Source organism: Rattus norvegicus, chromosome 3, assembly GCF_036323735.1.
Source record: "Rattus norvegicus strain BN/NHsdMcwi chromosome 3, GRCr8, whole genome shotgun sequence".
NCBI lineage: Eukaryota > Metazoa > Chordata > Mammalia > Rodentia > Muridae > Rattus > Rattus norvegicus.
The window spans coordinates 138,410,304-138,430,992 of record NC_086021.1 but is presented as its reverse complement, the minus strand read 5'-3'; the positions used below and the strand labels follow the sequence as shown (position 1 = coordinate 138,430,992).

General features: G+C 43.9%; 1 protein-coding gene across 7 annotated transcripts in view; it reads left to right on the top strand.

Moving 5' to 3' along the window:
- Dnaaf9 (dynein axonemal assembly factor 9) overlaps window positions 1-20,689 on the top strand; it is a 134,741-nt gene that overhangs the window by 74,719 nt on the left and 39,333 nt on the right. For all 7 annotated transcript variants that reach the window (XM_039105694.2, XM_017591986.3, XM_063284380.1 and 4 more), the window contains 3 exons: window positions 1,272-1,322; window positions 2,552-2,639; window positions 16,590-16,693. In XM_039105694.2, coding sequence (XP_038961622.1) covers window positions 1,272-1,322; window positions 2,552-2,639; window positions 16,590-16,693 — 243 coding nt within the window. The remainder of the gene's footprint in view (window positions 1-1,271; window positions 1,323-2,551; window positions 2,640-16,589; window positions 16,694-20,689) is intronic.

The following is a 20,689-nucleotide window of genomic DNA, read 5'->3' as shown; positions in this document are numbered from 1 at the left end:
CCCCGGGACTAAACCAACCAAAAAGTACACATGGAGGGACCCATGGCTTTAGCTGCATATGTAGCAGAGGATGGCATTGTCTCGCATCAATAGGAGGAGAAGCCCTTGGTCCTGTGAAGGCTCATTTCCCCATTGTAGGGGAACGCCAGGGTATTGAAGTGGGAGTGGGTGGATGGGAGGGAGAGCATCCTCATAGAAGCAGGGAAAGGGGCAATGGGAGAGGGGGGAACCAGGGAAAGGGATAACATTTGAAATGTAAATACATAAAATACCCAATTTTAAAAAAAGGGTGATGAGCAGAGGTGGGCTGGTAACGCATCTCTGAATGCTGGTCAAGACTGAGTGGTAGCTAGGTGCCTTCACACACGACCTGTAACCTCCCTTTCCTGAGCTGTGTTCAGGGCATTGCAGGTATCTTATTGGAAAGGACAAAGTTAAAGGGAAGTCTCATTTTCCCAATTCAGTCTGCAGAGGACACTGATATGTAACTCTTTTTAGTTAAAACGTTACATGTAATTTGCTTCCAGTAATTAAATCTGAGTCACTTGAGAGTAAACATATGCACAGCACAGTTTACATACTGTAAACAGGCAAGGTAGTACATACAAGCCCAGCACCGGGAGGCTAAAGCAAGAGGACTACAAGTTTGAGGCTCGCCAGGATATAGCATCACATAGTGATTTCTACAGCAGCCTGGACTGAGAGTGAGACCTGACTTTAAAAGACAAGGTCTTAGAACTTAACTTTAGAGTCTGTTTCTATATTTCTGATGTAGTTATGGGGGAAACAGAAAGTTGTCCTCTAACATTGTTTAAGTAAGAGTGCACCCAAGCCAGGCATTTTTGGCACATACATTTAATCTTGGCACTCAGTTGGGGGAGATCGGCAGGCAGATCTCTGTGAGTTTGAGGCTATCCTGATCTATATAGTGAGTTCCAGGCCAGTCAGGGTTACATAAAGACCTCGTCTCAGAGTAGTCCCCAGAAATACTTTACTGTACCCATTCATTGTAAAGTGATCTTCCCCCTACAGCAAAAGGTAAATAGAGATGAGGCATCTTCTCCATGTATCTGAGGCATAGTAGCTGGGCCTATGGTCTGCCAAAGAAAACCCACTTGGGCCTAGAGCTTGAGCCCTGATGACCATCAGCCTCTTTGCCAGTATGTCAGGGTCTAAAAGAATTGGATGTGGTAGAGAGACTACCTAGGCAGAAACAGCAGGGTTCTATCCTTGAAGACCTAAATCGAACACTCCATTTCTGTTGGCCACAGGTAGAAGATAATGAAGTAAAATTGTGTGAGAAAACCCTACAAGCAACAAAGGTAAGCCACACTTGTTTCCAGCAATAGCATCATTATCAGCATGAGACGGGGCTTCACATGCTGCTCTTGCAGAGGACTTACATGGGAACTGTAACTGTAACTCCAATTCCAGGAGATTTGGTGCCCTCTTCTGGCCTCCCTGAGCACCACATAAACATGTGGTGCACATACATGCATGCACGCAAAGCCCTCATACACATAAGTAGTTTTGTAAGATGGCCCAAATATAAGCAACTTGTAATGATAAAGTATATCTTGGGGCTGGAGAGATGGCTCAGCAGTTAAGAGCACTAGCCCTTCTTCTGAAGACCCAGGTTCTATTCCTAGCCCCTACATGGTGGCTCACAACCATCTGTAACTCTGCTCTTGGAATCTTATGCTCTCCTCTAGCCTCTAAGGGCACCAAGCATTGATATGATCCATGGGCACACATGCACACAAAACGTTTGTTATGTTTAAAATACATAGATTTTTAAAAGTTAAACTATTTTTTAAAAATATTTCATCTTACTGCTTAAGCAAAAGAAGGAAGCTTCTATTCTTTTTGTCTTTGACTACTATTTGTATTTCCCACTTCCTGTTAGGCCTCTGGGGAAAGAAAAATGTCTATGGGGAGCAAAGTGAGAGGGATTTAAAAAAAATCTCCATATACATACATATGTACATACATACGTACGTGCGTGCGAGCATGTGTGCGTGCATGCGTGCGTGTGTGTTTTAAGTCAGCACTAGGGATCAACCCTAAGGCCTTGCACATCTAGGCAAGCCCTCTTTACCACGGAGCCCCCTCCCCCACCTGCCTTAAGCAGATTCCAAGTTGGCCTGCACAGAAGCTGGGAGGGCAGAGGGCAGAGTGTTAGGCCACGGAGAAGCTGATTTCTTTTTCACAGACATCAGTGCACTAGAGCAAGAACACCACAAATAGGGTACAGACACCAGGTATGATAGAGAGTACTAACCTGTCCCTACAATCAGGAGGCTGGATCAGGAGAATCACTGCGAGCTCCAAGCCAGCCCAGGCTACAGTGAGGCTTTGTCACAAAAAACGAAACTCAGAATTCAGAATGTCGTTATTATGCCAAAGAACCAGAGGCCAAAGCTCATGGTATATTTTTAGTATATTCAAGTCTGACTCATGTTTTCAGTACTGATAAAAAGGATAAAAGTTTGATTCTGTTCATGTTTATGTTGTAAGTCACCAGATTCTTGTTGTTGTTGTGTTTTTAAAGGGGGACGACTGTTTCTTGGGCACTTTGCTAACGGGAGGAAAAGGAGCGTATCTTTATTCTAACAGTCTGCAGTCCAGGCCTGAGGAAGGTAAGCAGCTACGACTGTGTTCTTGGCTGTGTCTTAGCCCCTTATTTGAACAACTGTTGTGGTTAATAATACACCTGCTCTTTGAAAAGAGTGTTGTTTTCCTATGGCTGTTTCCCTTTGGCTCAGCGACTTGAGGATGAGGAAACTCGTGCTAGTTTCTCGAGCACAGGCATGGTACCAGGACCGCACCTGGTCCCCTAGCTGCTACCTTGCTTTGTTCTCAGGATGGGCCAGAATGGCAACACTGCCAGTGGAGAAGCCATAGACTACATGATTTTCTCCTGTGTAACAAACTACTGTGATTTCCTACTTTAAAACAGCACCTTGTGATTGACTCAGAGTTTTGTAAGTCAAAAGCCTAAGCAAACAGGGTCTGGTGGCACTTGAGTGTAATCCCAGCACCAGGAAGGCAGAGGCAGGACGTTCTGACCATGTGTTAAAGGCAGCCTGGACTACATCATGAGTCTGGTGCCATATAGGACTGTTACTCAGATAATCTTAACAAAAAGAACACCAGGCAAGCTTGTGTGGATCAAGTTCTAATGAGGCCCAAATCGAGGATCAACCAGGCCTGACTGTTTAATGTAGAGGCTCTGGGGGAAGAGTCTATTTCCAGGCTTATCTGAGTTGTGGGTCCACCACTTCCCTGTTCACAGGACCGAAGCCCCCATTGTGGCCTGGCTGCTGGATACGGACTGGTCTGATAGCCTCCCTTGAACCTTCAGCGACCAAGAATGGCCCTTGTGTGAATCTTTCTCACATCATCTTCTCTCTGGCTTCTGTGATTCACTGTTTTCCTTACTGCATAGTCACTCAGTTGCAAGCATCTCGTCCTTTTATGGCAATAGTTAAAGGCCTTAAATCTCATGATCAGGGACTGGATAGATGGCTCAGCTGTAAAGCATACGTATTTCTCTATTGATCCAAGTTCAGTTCCCAGTACCCATGTCAGAATATTCACAATCCCTCTTACTTTCAGGGGAATCCAATACCTTTTGCTTCCAAGGACTCCTGTGCTCATGTGCACATGCCCACACATAAACATGGATAATTTAAAATATTTTTAAAAGAAAACCTTAGCCAGATGGTAGTAGCCAACATAAAGGCAGAGCTAGTCTGGGATAACTGCTACAGCATCAGGGTCAAAAGCAGGAGGATGAAAAGCCTAAAGTAGCTTCAAGATCCTGCTTGGAAGCAAGTTGAGCCTGGTGTCCAGGCTTTAACCTCAGCTGTGGGAGGTGAAGGTCACGGGATCTCAAGTTCAAGACTAGCCCCTGGGCAATATAGTAAAATTTTGTGTCATCTCAGAATAAAAATAAAGGCATGTGAGCTTCCAGAGGACCTGGGTTCAATTTCTAGCACCCACATGATGGCTCACAACTGTCAGTAATCCTAGACCCAGGGGATCTCATGCCCTCTTCTGGTCCCCAAGAGCACACATATGATGCTCTTACAGACGGACAGACAAAATACTATATATATATATGTATATATATATACACATGCAGGGTTTCTCTGTGTAGCCCTGGCTGCTCTGGAACTCTCTGTAGACCAGGCTGGCCTTAAACTCAGAGATCCACCTGCTTCTGCCTCCCAAGTGCTGGGATTAAAGGCATCTTCCGCCACTTCCCAGCCAAAATAAAATCTTAAGGAAAAAAAAAAAAGATAATTCTTGGGATGTAACTCAATGGCAGAGTGCTTGCCCAACATGCTCTGAGTCCAGCTGCCTTGGTTTAATACCCAGTGCAGAGACGTGAAGGTGTCTAATCAGGTGCCAAATTGTAGGTTTTTATTAAGATCAAGGCTTGGAAATTGTTCCTTGTCACTGTCCATTCTGCCCCGAGCTGTTAGTTTTACCTCCCAGGCTCCTTTTGTCATAAACTCTGAACTCTGTGGCACCTTGTTTTCCATGAAAGACAGCAGTTTCTTCCTTAAGACTCAGGACCTAGGGGGTTGGGGATCTAGCTCAGTGGTAGAGCACTTGCCTAGCAAGCGCAAGGCCCTGGGTTCCGTCCCCAGCTCCACAAAAAAGAAAAGAAAAAAGAAAAAAAAAAAAAGACTCAGAACCTAGAAATAATTCTCCATGTGTCTCAGCCCTGCCCTCTACCTCATGTTTTGACCCTTAGGGCTCCTTTAAAGAAATTATTGTGGGTTGGGGATTTAGCTCAGTGGTAGAGCGCTTGCCTAGCAAGCGCAAGGCCCTGGGTTCGGTCCTCAGCTCCGAAAAAAAGAAAAGAAAAAAAAAAAAAAGAAATTATTGTGTGTTTGTACATGGCCATGCATGTGCCACTGTCAGCACATGCATGTGCTGGTCAGGAAACATGAGAGAATCAGTTCTCTCCATCCACCACGAGGTTCTGGGAGTATAATCAAACATTCAGACTTAGTGGCAGCTGCCTCTACCCACTGAGCCATCTGGCTATCCCAACCTCAGAGCTCTCGATCTTACTCTGGCCCTCACATCTCCTTAGAAGGCAGATCTCACATTGTGGCTCAGTAGTTTCCTGCACCCGCTTCTTGCCAGTAGAATGAGGGGAGTTCAGCATCTTCTTTTCTCTCTTCCCTTTCATAGTTTATCCTTTTCAATGTGAGCTGGCAACGTTTTTGCTAATAGAAAACATCCTGAAAATGTGGATTTTCTTAAATATCTTAAGTGGGTTACATGGGATTCATTTCCCTGCTCCTTTTATGATTCCTCAGAATAACTCTGTGTCTCTGTCTCAATCCTCTCCCCTCCTTCTCCCACCTCCCCACTCCCGTATTTGGGGGCGAGGGTTAGGAAACAGACAGACAGATAGATTTGCTGGGAATCTAACCCAGGGCTTCACACATGCTAGGCAAATACTATACTACTGAGGTGTAACCCCAGCCCCACAAATAACATTTTCGTGTGAGTCCTATTCATTCCCTGTTGAATATAGCAGTTCTGTGGAGTTTGAACTCTGACTTCACAAATTCCTCAGCCTCTACAAAGCAAATCCTCTTTCTGGGTGATTTGTTCTTACTGAAAATATTTTTGCTGGTGGCAAATTCCTCTCTCTGTTCTTAGATCATTGGTTCAGCTTCTCCATTCACATAGAAGACAGAGCTCAGTAAGCTCTGATTTTAACCTATGGTGTGCTGGGGAGTTACGTTCTGCCCTTCCTCTCTATGCCTCCAGATCCTGTTGGTGAAGACTTGAGAGTCAGGGGCATTGTGGGAATCATATAAAGTGACTGTAGTACTAACCTGAGCAAGATCACACCTGGGGCAGAGGAGGAGGATGTTTGGGGCAGTTATGGAGTTGTGAGAGGGAGTCTGGTGTCTCCCAGGGTGGTCTCAAACTGGAGGTCCACCTACTTGGCCTCCCATGTGTTTACGTCTTCTCAGCAAAGGATTCATTAGAAAACTGATTTTGCGTTATTGTATTTATTATCCAACAAGATTTAACATTTCCAGTCTCTGTATAACAATGAAGAGTACAACTAGAAATGCCTGTGTCCTCATTAGTCACATTGTTTATGCTCTGCCAACTCCAGTTCTTCTGTGTGCTATGCAAACACTCTACCGCTGAGCCACTCCCCAGCCCAGTCACGCCATTTAAAGACCTTAAACGTGAGTGGGTATGGTGGCATGTATTTGTAGTCCAGCACTCTTGTGCTCCCAAAACTTGAAAAATTGAGGTAAGCAATCAATGTTTCAAGGCCAGCCTGTCCACATACTAAGTTCAAGGCAAGACTGCATAGCAAAGCCCTCTTTCAGTCCTCTCTAGAAAACAGATCTCACATTTACCCCAGTGAATCTGTTTGTGCTGCAGAACAATTCTATAGAAGCAGAAAACTTTACCAAGAGCTTCCCTCCTCTGTGTATTAAGCACTTTACTAGTTTAGAGTTAGTGTCACAGGATTAATAGAGCTTTGAGTGTATGCCATTTGGGATCAAGGGCCACCCTCCGTTTATTTCTCCCCTGCCCTCCTTTTGTGGTACTAGAGGTTGACCCTAAAAGCCCTACAGATATAGGCAATAACTCTTCCACTAAGCTATATGGTCTGGGGAATAATTATTGCTAACCTTTATTTTGATATGTGGTCTCATAGTTTCTCAGACTGGCCTTGAACACACTGTAACACATTGAGTCGTTGAACTTGACATGCTCCTGCCTCAGGAGATCTTAGGCATGTACTACCCTATCCTGCTAGGGACTCTCTTAAAAGAAAATAACAGGGGTTGGGGATTTAGCTCAGTGGTAGAGCGCTTGCCTAGGAAGCACAAGGCCCTGGGTTCGGTCCCCAGCTCCGAAAAAAAAAGAACCAAAAAAAAAAAAAAAAAAAAAAAAAGAAAATAACATAAAGTGCCTAAGGCTTTTCTCAGGCTTTGGAAGGGGGGTTGCAAAGATAAAAGGCCCTGAAATTCAAATGTTGTTAGTATCTTAAAATCTGCCTATAATTGGAATATGATAAGCTTGAAATTGGTGTCGTTTCATCCCTAAAAGTATTTGTCTTGATCTTCGTAGTGTGATTGATCAAAACTTGATCAAAGTATTGATTGGTCAGATGCTGAGCTGTGCTGAAGGTGAGCACAGCCCGTGGCTGTGTGAGTTGGCAGCTGTGGGTAGTGGGGATCCAGACAGTGGTTCTGCCCTTCGGCGTGCTTGTGGCTGAGAAGAGCACTGCTTGAACGGCTTCCAGTCAGGGCTTTTTCCCTGTCCTAGCCCAGTGGCTTTTACTGTCATGAGACTTGTCGCTGTTCAGCTTTCCTGTCACCCCTGTCCTTCATGCGTCCTTGGTCAGGCAGGTCACCCAGTACCTAATCCCCAAAACCTTGCTTTAGCCTCAGACCATTATCCTTAAGCATTTTCTGTTTCTAACTTAACCCAAGTGAAATCAGAGCACGAGTGGTGTCCTCAGGCTTGCTCTGGGGTTCGGTATCATGCCACTAGAATTTATCCAGTTTGTGTTGCCTTTGCTTGGGGCCAGCACAGCGATGCAGTGGGGAGCAGAACTTGCAGAGAAGATGTGTTGGGGCAGCATACCGCTGCTGTGTCCAAGGAGGCTGAGACAAGGGCAAGTTTTTAATGACAAAAATGAAGAAGACTACATCAGATATTTCAAAGCCAGCTGTGGCTTTGCTGATTTGATTAATAACAAAACCAGGTGTCAGTTTAAGGTGAAACAGACAGTTGCTAGGTAGATGTCCTTGTAGAAGTACTTTTTAATTTAAGGGTACAGTGGACGCTGTACAAGCTATTGTCTGGCGCTCTTCTGTGACAGCCACTATCAAACAATCAAGGTTAAAAATTCTTCATAATTTGACAGTACTTACCTTTTGTAAGGGTTGATATAAAGGCCTCAATTTAGATTCTTAAAACTTTCACTCACAGTTACACATATTCATATGGTTTGTTTCTTTTTTTTTCTTTTTTTTTTTTTTTTTTTTTGCTTTGGCCCTTGTATATTGCTGAAATCTTTTAGTTCTTTCATTGGAAATATTTACAATATTCAAGGCAGTTGTAGGGTAAGGCGCTCTTCTCCTCTCCTCAGTTAGTGTCCGGATTACAAGTTGGATCCCCATTGCTCACCTCAGAGTAGAATATTGTCTACAAACACTAGCAAGTGGTACATTTACTGTGACAGTACAGTAATGACCTAATAAAAACCATCATCCCTTAAGTGTCAGTTGTGTTAGGAATTACAAGACCACTGAAGTCCATGCGTACTGATGTATTAGATAGCTTGTACAGCCATGAGTAGAGTCCATGCGTACTGATGTATTAGATAGCTCGTACAGCCATGAGTAGAGTCCATGCGTACTGATGTATTAGATAGCTCGTACAGCCATGAGTAGAGTCCATGCATACTGATGTATTAGATAGCTCGTAAAGCCATGAGTAGAGTCCATGCGTACTGATGTATTAGATAGCTCGTACAGCCATGAGTAGAAAGGCAGAAAAGCACAGAAAGGATAGTGATTAGCATTGGGTTGATAAAAAGAAGAGGAGAGAAATATAAATAGAAAGGGGAAATGGTAGGATAAGAGATATGAGGCAGTTAAGGCTAAAGGGAGAAGAAAAGGATTAAAAAAAAATTCAAATACTCTTAAAAAAAAAAAAACAAAAAACAAAAAACCCAGCTCTTAAAAGTCTGAGGCAGAGACTCTACAGAGAAGGCCAGCCAATGTCCATAAAAAGGGAAAATATTGGGGTGAGAGGAGTAAACAACACAAGCAGCAAGCTGCTAAATTATCATTGGATATTGGATAATTAAAGACTAAATGTGAAGAAAAGACCGCTGAATAGGGCTATTGAGTAAGAATGCTGTCTGGCCTGCTTGCTGTTTCCAGGCTGTGAGCTCTTCTTCCCCAGGTCCCTGTACCTGTCATACCCATGAGTGTACCTTATCTGAGTTGGGTTTTAAGCACAGGGTATGGCCCTGGGCGGTCATCTGAGATCACACTACAGATGCTGGCCCCATCAGTAGAAAGTCCTTCCCAGGTGATGCCTCTGGATGGTGATGAATGCTGATTATGAGCCTAGAAGCTCCTCACAAGGTCTTGACGCTGGTCTCTGCAGTTGGGTTGTAGATGTTGGCCTCACCAGTCCTTCCTGATATCCAGGACTCTTGGAACCTGAGTCTTTGTTCCTTTGCAGACTCTGGCTCTGAACAAGATTCCACCTTCCTGCCATCTTGTGCAATTTGGGTTAAAGTGTCTTCCCCATAGTCTTCAGATATTTTCTTGGTCCGGTTTCAGCATATATTCTGATGGCATTTGCTCCTAAATTTCCAAAAGTGTGGCCTGCAGGAGTTGCAGGGTTGCCATGCCACCAACTCAGCAGACCTGATGCTAGGGAGAGAGCTTCCTCTGATGTCATCTGCACTCACCTCTGTCTGGCTCCCTCTTTGTGCCTTCATTGAAGAGCCTCTTACTGAGCCTGTGGTATGGATCCCTTGAGCCTCTCTGCTTCTGGCTGTCTGCTGATGGAGTTCCCTCTCACTTCCTCTTCTGCTTTGTAAAGCTAGAGATAGGGTTGAAGAGATGACTTCACTCTTCCTGAAGACCCAGATTCTACTCCCAACACCCAAATAGTTGCTCACAACCACCTGTAACTCAGGGATCCTATGCCTTTCTCAGTCACTGTGTACACGTGGTAAAACACCCATACACATAAAATGAGGAACAGTGATAAATGTAGAGCTATCCAGCCGAGAGGTGGTAGCACCTCTAGTCTACCCAGCACTCAGGAGCCAGAGGCAGGCAGATCTCTGTGAGTTCAAGGCCAGCCTGGTCTATAGAGTGAGTTCCAGGACAAACAAGTCTATACAAAAAAATTCTGTCTTGAAAAGTCAGTGATAATAATAAATTAAAAAGTAGACAGCTGTCCATAAACCTCTTTGAGGGCTGGTATGCAGTTTCCCCTGGGTATTCTAATGATGTGGCTGCCTACTTGTCACTCTCTTAGAGCCACTTACGTTGCTCCTGAGCAGAAATCTACTATTCTGATATCTTTTTCCCTCTGTCTGTTTTAAAGATTTTCATTTTATCACTGACTCTTATTTTGTTTTATTTTGTTTTGTGGGATGCTCGAGATAAAACTGCATACTAACAAACCCTGCACCACTCACATGCAGGCTACCTCTGTGCCTCTTGACTTGTTTGTACTCAGGATTCGTTTAACTTTATGGATCAGTACATTTATACTTTCCACAGAATAGAATTGGGAATTCTTCTGTCATTTCTTTTTCTTTGAGTTAGGGAGTGAGGTAGAGTCTTCTCGTGTGGCCCAGGGTAACCTCAGACTTGCCACTGACTTAGCTTCCAGGTGAGTGCCACCACTGACCCCTTCCATCCCAGTGACATCTGAGTTGGGTTCATTGAAATTCTGCCATTCCCTCTTGCTCTGTGAAGTCGATCTGAATATTTTTCTTAGCATTTTATGTTGCATAGTATCTATTTCATTTATTCTTGAGGCAGAGTCTCTCCCTTGTGGCACAGGCTTCAGAATAGAACTCATTGTGCAGCAGGGCTGGCCTTGAATGGATGGTGATCTTCCTACTGAAGCCTCTCAGGCCGAGTCCAAGTGTGAGCGCCAGAATCCTCCTGAAAGCTTGGGCTGTATGTGTGACCATACCTAGCTTCTGTGGTATCTGCTTCTATGTCTGTCCATTTTTACATATCATGTATTGTTCTAGAACCCTCTGTGTTCATCAGAATCTGTGGAAGCTTAAGTGCCATAAATAAAGCGGGATTGTACTTGCATAAACCTTCTGTACTATAAGTCAGCTTCTGCACTTCAGTCTCCAGGTCATTTAATACCATGTAAATGCTGTGTAAATAACTGTTAGCCTATAATGGTTAGAGAGTATGACCAGAAAGGTTGTGTGTGTGTTAAGAGCAGAAGTGACCACTGTATGCCTAACCACTCAGTTCTATAAACTGTCCTCCACCTGAACTAGTTCGTGGACCCAGAGATTCATACAGACATTCTTTTTCTGTGCCCTTCATAATGCCACTAACCTTGTCTGTTGTATATTTCTATGTTTTTCATCTGTAAAAGTTCATTTTGAATATTTTAAAAATTATTCTTAGTTTACCAAGCTGATGCAGTTCCCCAGATCCTTGAACATGTAGAATCTGGTTATAATGGTTGACTTAGTCAGGCCCTCACACCGAGGTGCTATGGTTGCAGCTCACAGCTGCTGTTCTGTTGTCTCTTTCCCTGTGACTTTGTTTTGTTTGTTTGGGGTTCTGTTTTGGTTTGGTTTTTGAGACAAAATCTCTGGGAGGTAGCTCTGATTGACCTGGAACTCACTGTTGACCTTGTTGGCCTAAAACTCAGATCCCTGGCCCTGCTTCCCGAGTGCTAGAGTTGAAGGTGTGGCAGCACATACGATGTCTGCCCTTTACTTTGAAGTGTTGTTCATTAGACAGGACTTCTGCCTTACCTGAGTTGGAATTCTTCTCAGTACTCATTGTCCCTGTGAAGTAATGACATTTTCTTCTGTGTCTGGTCGTGGAGGGCAGAATTTCCAATGTAAGGGATCTTTTGAATGCTTCTTTTATGTATGAACATCTAGTTTTTGCAGCACCTTTTGTTGAAAAGACCTTCCTTTATCCTTTGACTTGCCTTTGTTGAAAATGCATTTATTTAATTACCTTGTTGAAAACCAGCTGACCATGTATCTGTAGGTTTATTGTTCCCTGTACTGCCAGTTGCTGCTTGTGCCTTTTTTCTCCCTCCTGCGGTGATCAGACTTGAGAGTGTTTCTTTGCTGCTGCTGCTGCTGCTGCTGCTGCTGCTGCTGCTGCTGCTGCTGCTGCTGCTGTTTGTTTCCTTTGGGAGAGTTTGTTCAGCCATGAGGAGCAGAGGTGCAGGTCACATGCGTGGGACGGTGAAAAGGCCTTGAAAACTCTGAAGACTAAGCTGCTTTTACTTCTATGATGGGAAAGTCGGGGCAGTAAAGGTCTGCCTTCACTCTGTCCCTGTTCATTTCTCTTATGTCCACAGGAGGCTGGTGACAGACTCTTTAAAAAAAAGAAAGTTGGGCTATAAAGATGGCTCAGCAGTTACGAGCACTGCCTGAGCTTGTGGCAATCTTTCTAGAATAAACACTTTGACACTGGTTATGAGTGGAAAACAGGAGATGTCACAGGAAGACTGAAGCCAGAACAGCTCCTGAAAGGGCTTGGCTCTGGGTCCAGTTTGCATTCTCACTTTAAACTTGAAAACCACAAGACAGGTGAGCAAGCAAGGAAGAATCTACGATGTGGACATGGTAGTCAACTTTTTCTTTTCCAGGAATATGCCATAGTTGACTGGTGTAAGCTGTGAGCGTTTGTGGTCATATTGTTAAGGGCGATGACCCATTGTTTCACCTGTTTCTCCGGGTCACTCTGTTCCAAGTGACATGTGAAGTCATGCTTGGAAATGAGCAGTACAAGTAATGCTTTAAGTAAATCCTAAGTCAGTCCCTAAGTCAGAGTCTCACACGCAAGTCTCACAGAGGACTTGGGCACAGGATGGCTGCAGTCATCTGTAATTCCAGCCCCAGGGATCCAGCACCTTCTTCTGGCTTCCACAGCTACTGCACACATGTGGTGTATACATACAGACAAACCCTCATACACATAAAATCAAAAGAAAAGTTTTAAAGGATTATTTCCAGGGACTAGAGCAATAACCCACCCACAATGTTAGTTAATAACCATCTCTAACTTCAGGTATATTTGACACTCTCTTCTGACCTCTGGGCACTAGGTATATGTGTGGTAGACACACATATACATGTTGGCAGACATTTATACACATAAAATAAAATAAATAAATCTTAAAAAAGAGAGAGAGAAAAGATGTTAGGTATTTGTAAAGAACTTTTTGGGCCCTAGATGAGCAGTATGCGCTCTTTAAGGTGAGCTGGCTTCTGCCAAACCTGGGGAACTCACTGACATGTTAGTCTAAAGCTCAAAGGACCATGCAAAGAAAGCAAAAGTAACCTGGCAAGGCAGTTTCTTTTTGTAAACAAGGGTGTGGCCCAGAACCCAGCCTGGGCTAGGGAGTGAATGAAAGACTGGAATAGAGGGAGGAGAAGATGACTCGACTAAAGCATGGAGATTTTTTAGTGATATAAAGGAGAAAGCACGCAGAGTCCAGGCTGAACAAGGCTGGCAGACTAAACCAGACCGTGAGAAGAGATGGGGGAGGGAGAGCAAGAGTAGAGCCAGCAACCGAGAGACGCAGCCCAGATACCAAAGTGTCTGAGTTCTGAAGGATTAGGCCAGGGGAGCGAAGCAGAAGTCCAGCCCACTGGAGGGAGAGGTTCAGGGTAGGGGTGGGATCTGGAGGAGCCACCGGGACCCAGTGAGACTTGTTCTGGAGTTGATAGCTAACAGGACACAAATGTTGGTTTTTATTCATGGTATCTTTTCTGATTGGCATGGGTCTAACCTCACAATCTTTCAAGATTGGCTAATTTTAAAACGATCAGCACAAACGACATGATAGAGAGGGGGCAGGGGTCAAGTTCTGTCAAGATCTGGGAATGCAGAAGGATCTCGTGTAAAAAAAGTTATACCAGGTAGGGAAGATTAAAAGATTTACATACAGGTTCTACAAAGTGATTAATACATACACACACACACACACACACACACACACACACACACACACACACACACACAAAATGGAGCAGACATATTCAAGTTAATTGTTTTAAACATATTTCCTCTGAAGACACCCAATAAGGGAATGTGAATTTTGCTTTGTTGTTGTGTTTTGGTTTGGGGGGTTGGGGGGTGTTTGTTTTCTGTTTTTGTTTTCTTTGGGGATTTTTGGAGACAGGGTCTTTCTCTGTAACCCGGGCTAGCCCAAATTCTGGCAGTGTTCCTGCAGCAGCTTGCTCGGTGCTAGAATTACAGGCACCTTCTGAGCAGCCCCGCCCCTCTGTCCCCTATTCTTATGCAAAACCTGTGTCTGTGCTTCCTTTCCGTTTGAGGCTCTGGAAGTTATTTGAGCTTCTCCAGACCAGAAGGATCAGCACGCAGGTTGTGTAAGTGCACATGATAGTGGTGTCCAGTTACTACTACCGGAGTTATTGGATGGAAGCCTGGTCTCAGCAGCCCCAGTGAGGGGCAGGGCGGCTTTAGGAAAACAGCTCCCAATTATGCTGAGCTTACCATTAGGAGGTTTGTTTTTTTGTTTTGTTTTGTTTTGTTTTGTTTTGGGGGGGGGGGTCAACAGCAGTTTTGAAATTGGCTAATTTTAAAGAGTCATCAAAAGGAAAAGGAAAGAAAGGGGGAAGGCCTTGAACATTTAGATGACTTAAATTCTGAGAACCTGGGGTTGGGGATTTAGCTCAGTAGTAGAGCGCTTGCCTAGCAAGTGCAAGGCCCTGGGTTCGGTCCCCAGTTCCAAAAAAAAAAAAAAAAAAAAAAAAATTCTGAGAACCTAGCAGCAGTCTCTGTCTAAACAGAAGTGTTACTGGTGAGAGGATTAAGCCTTTAGCATAAAGGTTTTACCAGGGCAGATAAGAAGATAATCCTTTTCCATAAGCAAAGGTTATACAGTGTTTAATTGGAAGCTTCAGCGTTGTCTTTAATGTTTCTTATAGTTTCCCATGTAATTTGACTTATGATTTATTGGTTGTTAATTTATTGGTTGTTTAGACCAGCAATAATGGTAGGAGGAAGGGATGGCCACTTGGGGATGTAGCAAGGTCTCTAAGCATTTTTGCAGAGAATAAACTAGAGAGCAGCCTCTCTGACCTTCCATCAAGGTCTCTTGCTAAACAGGGAGTGATTTGAAAGAGCAATGTGGTCAGGTTCATGGATATTCAAGGTCGTTGTTTAGCCTACATGGGCATATGGCTGTTTTCTGTTTTTCTTTTCCCTGAGTCTCAGGGACACACACAACAAGCTACTACACAAGATAGGCTGGGCCTCCCAACCACACACACCAGTTAAAGAGACAGGCAGCGAGTGAATAGAGATGGGTTCCATGTAGTCTCATTAGAAAAAGGTCAAATCACCCATCATGGACTAGAGTGATTCTGTCCTTCCAGGTTCTGTGCAGAGCTGGATTTCAATTTTCTGTTTCATTGGTTTTGTTTTAGTGAGAGGGTATGTATATGTGCACACACATGCTGGTTTTTAGACTTATTAATGAAAGACCCCAGCTTAGCAGCAGTAACGCCATTTTGCAAGGCTATATTTAAGATGACTGGTTCAGAGAAAGGTTAGAACACTGAGTACACAGCGGCTGCCAAACAAGATGTGTTTGGTTGAAGGCCTGGCAACAGGACGACTGCGGTTGAGCACCTGACAATGAAAAAAGCCCCGGGAGAGGTCCCACACCCTGGTGGGGGGCCGAGTCAGTCGTTATGTTCCAAGAAGGTAGCTAGGAAACTTGCCCCCGGGCTAAACCCTTGCCATATTAGAATCCACCAATTATATCCCTGTAACCATGCATCTGCTTCTGTATGCTTGCTTCTGCTCCCCAAAATCCTATAAAAGCCCATCCTTGGTTCTGTGGGGCGCGCCAGTCCACCGAGTGACTGAAGCGCCCGCAGGTGCCTGTGCCTGTGTATCCCGACAATAAACCAAATCCTCTTGCTGATTGCATCCTGTGGTGTCTCGGTCTGGACTTTGGAGTTAGCGGATCTCCATCCCGAGGGAAAGTTCTCCCTGAGAGCTTTTCATTAGTTTAGTTTTTTCATTTTCTAAATTCCATTTCTAATATGGTACAAGCTGGCCTTTGTTTACTGTATAGCCAGAGATGAGATTGAACTCCCTGATTCTCCTCTCACTTTCTGAGTTCTGGGATTACAGGAATGGACTGCCATCACACTCAGTTTTATAAGGTTCTGAGAGCTGAGCTCCATTTCTGTCTGAAGCTTTAGGGTTGAATAGTGGGCAGGAAGCCAGGCTTGGTGGCACACAACTTTAATCTCAGCACTTGAAGGACAGAAACAAGTGGATCTCTGAGTTTGAGGCCAACCTGGTCTACACAGAGAATTCCCCAATACAGCCAAGGCTACATAGAGAAACCTTGTCTTGAAAATCGTAAGTCGTGTGTGAGGTGAGTAAGTGAGTGAGGTGAGTGAGGTGAGTGAGTGAGTGAGTGAGTGGGTGAGTGAGTGAGTGAGTGAGTAAGACAAATTGAGGCAGGAGAATGCTGCTGTCCCACTCACTGTGAATTTACCATCATTGTCTCCGCTCTGTTCTATCCTGCCTGTTGGGTAAGTTCTCAAGTGTGTGAGAGACCTGCTCTCAGGACTGTAGCCTTTCCCCTTTTCAGCATGTGACTCCTTGGGGAATTTGAATTCTTTGGGATATATTATTTGAATAGTCAGAATACTAAAAGCAGAAACATAAGTGTCTTTCTTTAGACCGTTTCCTCTCCTTCCAGGAAGGTTACATCATCATTCTAGTACCTTCAAGGATCTAGCACTCCACCTCTGACCAGCATTCTTTTTCTTCTAGGGAATGTGTATTTCTTCTCTGGTGGCCTTCTATTTTCTCACCGTCATCATGCAAGTGTCGTCATTTCCAAGGACCACATGAATTCTGTCTCCTTCTATGATGGGGTATGTGGTCTTTCAGCCCTGGCTTTAGTGCTCTGACAGGGACCACAGAGGCCATTGGAGGACGCCAGCAAGGAGAATGAGCAGAAGCCTGTGCACTCCAGAATATTTCCATGCTTAACTAGAAAGGCCTTCTAGTCAGAAGCCCCATGACCAGTTGTTTGATCCCAAAGACAAGTAGAAAATAGCTGAAAAAGACCTCCAGTGGCCCCTTACACAAACCTAAGGCTCACACACTTCAGAGTTGGAAGCTTCATCCTGTAGCAGTGATGGGGCTCTAACTTACTCCTTAGCCTCAAGAAAGAATTATACATAGAACAAAGTTGTAAAAGCTGTTCACTTCCTCCAAGAGAGTTTAGCATCAAGTATAACCTCTACCTCCACAGAGTGCTTGCTCCCTAAGAACCATGTACACCAGCATTACTCATCCCCTCAGGGAGATGGTGGTAGGTCAGGTTTCCCCCGTCTGTACTCACTGGCCAGAACATAGGTGGTTTCTCTCAGTGCAGTACTGGAGTAGAGGGGTAGGCCTTCCACTTGGTCTGGTCTCAGCCTCAACTAGGTAAAACCTTCTACCCTAAAGGCTGTTCAGAAACTTGGAAGCATCAAGTAGGCAGATTGGATGACCTTATTAGATAAGAAAGGGGTTTGTTTGTTTGTTTGTTTGTTTTGACAAGATTTTCTGTGTAGCTCTGTTGTTTTTGTTGTTGTTGTTGTTGTTTTTTCCTGGAACTCACAATGTAGACCAGGCTGGCCTTGAACTCACAGAGATTCACCTTCCTTTGCCTTGTGAATGATGGAATTAAAGGTGCAAGCCACCACCTGGTTTGTTTTGTTGTTTTGTTTTGTTTTAATTTGTCTGTATATGGGTATATGTACATGAGTGCAATTTCCTGTAAAAGGCAAAAGAGGGCATTGAGTCCAGAGAACTGTAATTACAAGAGTTATAATCTGCCTAACATGGAGTTCTGGAACACAGGTTTTCTGGGAGAACAGCAAGCATTCTTACATCATTTAGCCATCGCTCCAATAATGAACAGTCTTCTAGCATCAGCCGGGTAGTGGTGGTGCACACCTTTAATCCCAGCACTTGGGAGGCAGAGGTAAATGTATCTCTGAGTTTGAGGCCAGCATGGTCTTTAGAGTGAACAAAGTGAGTTCCAGGACAGCCAGAGCTACACAGAGAAGCCCTGTCTCAAAAACAGAACAACAACAAAAACAAAACTACTTCTTCTCCTCCTCTTCCTCTTTCTTTCATCATCCACATACAATTCATTAAAAAAAAAAAAAAAGAAACAAAAAAAAAAAAAAAAAACAAACCAGCGCTATAGGCTAGAGAGATGGCTCAACGGGTCATCAGAGGACCCGAGTTTGTTTCCCAGCACCCATGTCAGGCAGCTCGCAACCACTTGTAACTCCAACTCCAGGGACTCTGACATGACAGATACAGGGCACACACTGAGATATGCACATAAATAAATTTTTTAATTTTTTTTCTTAAGAATAAAAAACGAGATTTAGAGTAATAGTTATGCAATTAAGAGGACTTGTCGCTCCAGCAGAGGACCCAGGTTCAGTTCCCAGCACCACAGGACAGCTCGCAAACATCAAGTTCCAGGGGATCCAGTGTCCTCTTCTGACTTCATGGATATCAGGCACACATGTGGTGCACATAACTATGTACAGGCAGAGCTTTCACTGTAAATTCCTATTCCTATCTCCATCTACCTTCCAAATGAGTGAAACTCATACTATGATATATTCATTAGGCTCTGCACAATTACTGGAGATTACCCCTAATCTAATTCTCTAACAACTGGCCACTCCCCAAGAGTGCCCCCCAATACTTGCTGTTTGAAATTTTCAAGGTTATTTCTGCTCCAGCAGTGCTCTGGGGAGGCGTTTTACTCTGGCACCTGCTATTGGTCCATCATGGCTAGTAGAGACCTCCTGTTCTCTCTGTCTTCTCCTCCTCTGTGCGCCTCCTATCTCCCCTACCTGTAACCCCCAGCCAGATAACTGAAAATCCACCTAACTCTATTCCCTTTAGTAATTAGTTGTAGCCATTTTTATTTAACCAATAGTTTTAAATTGGGGTACAAGGTTTGCACAACAAAGATGGTGTATGTAAAAATTCACTTGTCTTGGGGCACAGAATTTAACATTTGAATACATAGTAGCATCAAATGAACCCCTAACCGTAGGTTTGGATTTTTCAAAACCTATTTTTAATAAGGGTTCTTAAATGCTTTAACCTCCCTTCTAGCCCACCACCACTACCACCAGAGGTAGTAGACACTGCTTCTTTGGAGCAAATCCAATCTGTGCTGTCAGGATAACAGCAGTTTGTTTTACTCAAGTCAACAGTGGCAGCTCAATCCCCTCACAAACACCACTCACGAGTCAGCAATGTCAGGTCTTACAAACACCATTCACTTAGCAGCAAGGACAGGGCAATCCAGAAGAAACTGCAAGGCTCTGCCAATCAGCCTTAATCTGAGGAAGTGGCAAGAAACAGCCGGAACACCACAAGAAGGTTTTTGGTGCGTTTTTCTCTATGAAGTCACAATAAATAATGACCAACAAAGAATGGTAAGGTGTACCAATACCAACCACCCAGCATTGTCAGTGAAGACCAGCGTCTGCAAAGCCCAACAATGACCAGTAAAGAAAGGCAAGGCGTGGGGTTGGGGATTTAGCTCAGTGGTAGAGCGCTTGCCTAGCAAGCACAAGGCCCTGGGTTTGGTCCCCAGCTCCGAAAAAAAGAAAAGAAAAAAAAAAAAAAAAAAAAAAAAGAAAGGCAAGGCGTACCAGTACCATACTGCATCATCCACTGTCTGTTGGGTTATCCTTACATCCTTTCCAAACATCAAGTGTCCCCTCAAGCATCTGCTCTAGCAAAACATCAGATGCCCCTTTTTCCAGGCTGATTTCAGAAAAATACCACATGTCTGTTCTTAGCAAAACATCCTCCCATGTGTCTGCCTCACCAAAACATACTCTCATCAGTTTCCAGGAAAACATCACATGACACAGATGAGTCTCCAAAGAAACCAGAAATTTCCACATCACCCAACAATTCATAAATTAAATTAAATCTTTAAAACATAATGAAGAAAAAAAAGTGTTGGAACGGCAAGGGTAGCTAATTTGTGGGAAGAAGTTTTCTGGTTTGGTTTTTTGAGACAGGGTCTCTATACATAGTCCTGGCTGTCCTAGAACTGTTATGTAGACCAGGCTTGGCCTTGAACTAGAAGAAATCCACCTGCCTCTGCCACCAGCTTCTGTGGCCAGCCTGATCTATAAAGTGAGTTCTAGGAGAGCCAAGATTACACAGAGAAAACTTGTCTTGAAAAACAAAAAGTTAATTAGTTAATTGATTGACTAATGATTTTAAAAAATTTAGCCAGAAATGGTGTCACATGCCTTTGATCTCAGCACTTGGGAGGCAGAGGTAGGTGGATCTCTTTGAGTTTGAGGCCAGCCTGATCTACAGAGGGAGTTCCAGGACAGCCAGAGCTACACAGAGAAACCTTGTCATAAAACAGCAACAGCAACAGCAACAAAATTCAAAGTAGGGTCCAAAGAGATGGCTCAGAGTTAAAAGTACTTGCTGCTCTTCCATAGAGTCAAGTACCCATGTTGAGCCACTCACAATGGTCTTTAACTCAGACTCCAAGAGGATTCAGCCTGTGCACTGGTCTCTCCTGCACTCACATGCAGACATTTACACACATAAAAATTGAGTAAAGCCTTTCAATCAAAATAAATGTCTAATAGATTTACATAGTTTTAACTTTTAACTTTTCTTTAACTTATTAACTGATAAGGAAGAGGCACTCATACCACACGATATACACATGGAGATCTGAGGACAGTCAGTGTTCAGGGGAGTCAGTTCCTTCTTGTGAGTTCTGGTCATCAAATTCAGGTTATCAGGCTGTGCGACAAGTGCTTTTACTCATTGAGCAGTCTCTCCAGCCCAGAATTAAATATTTT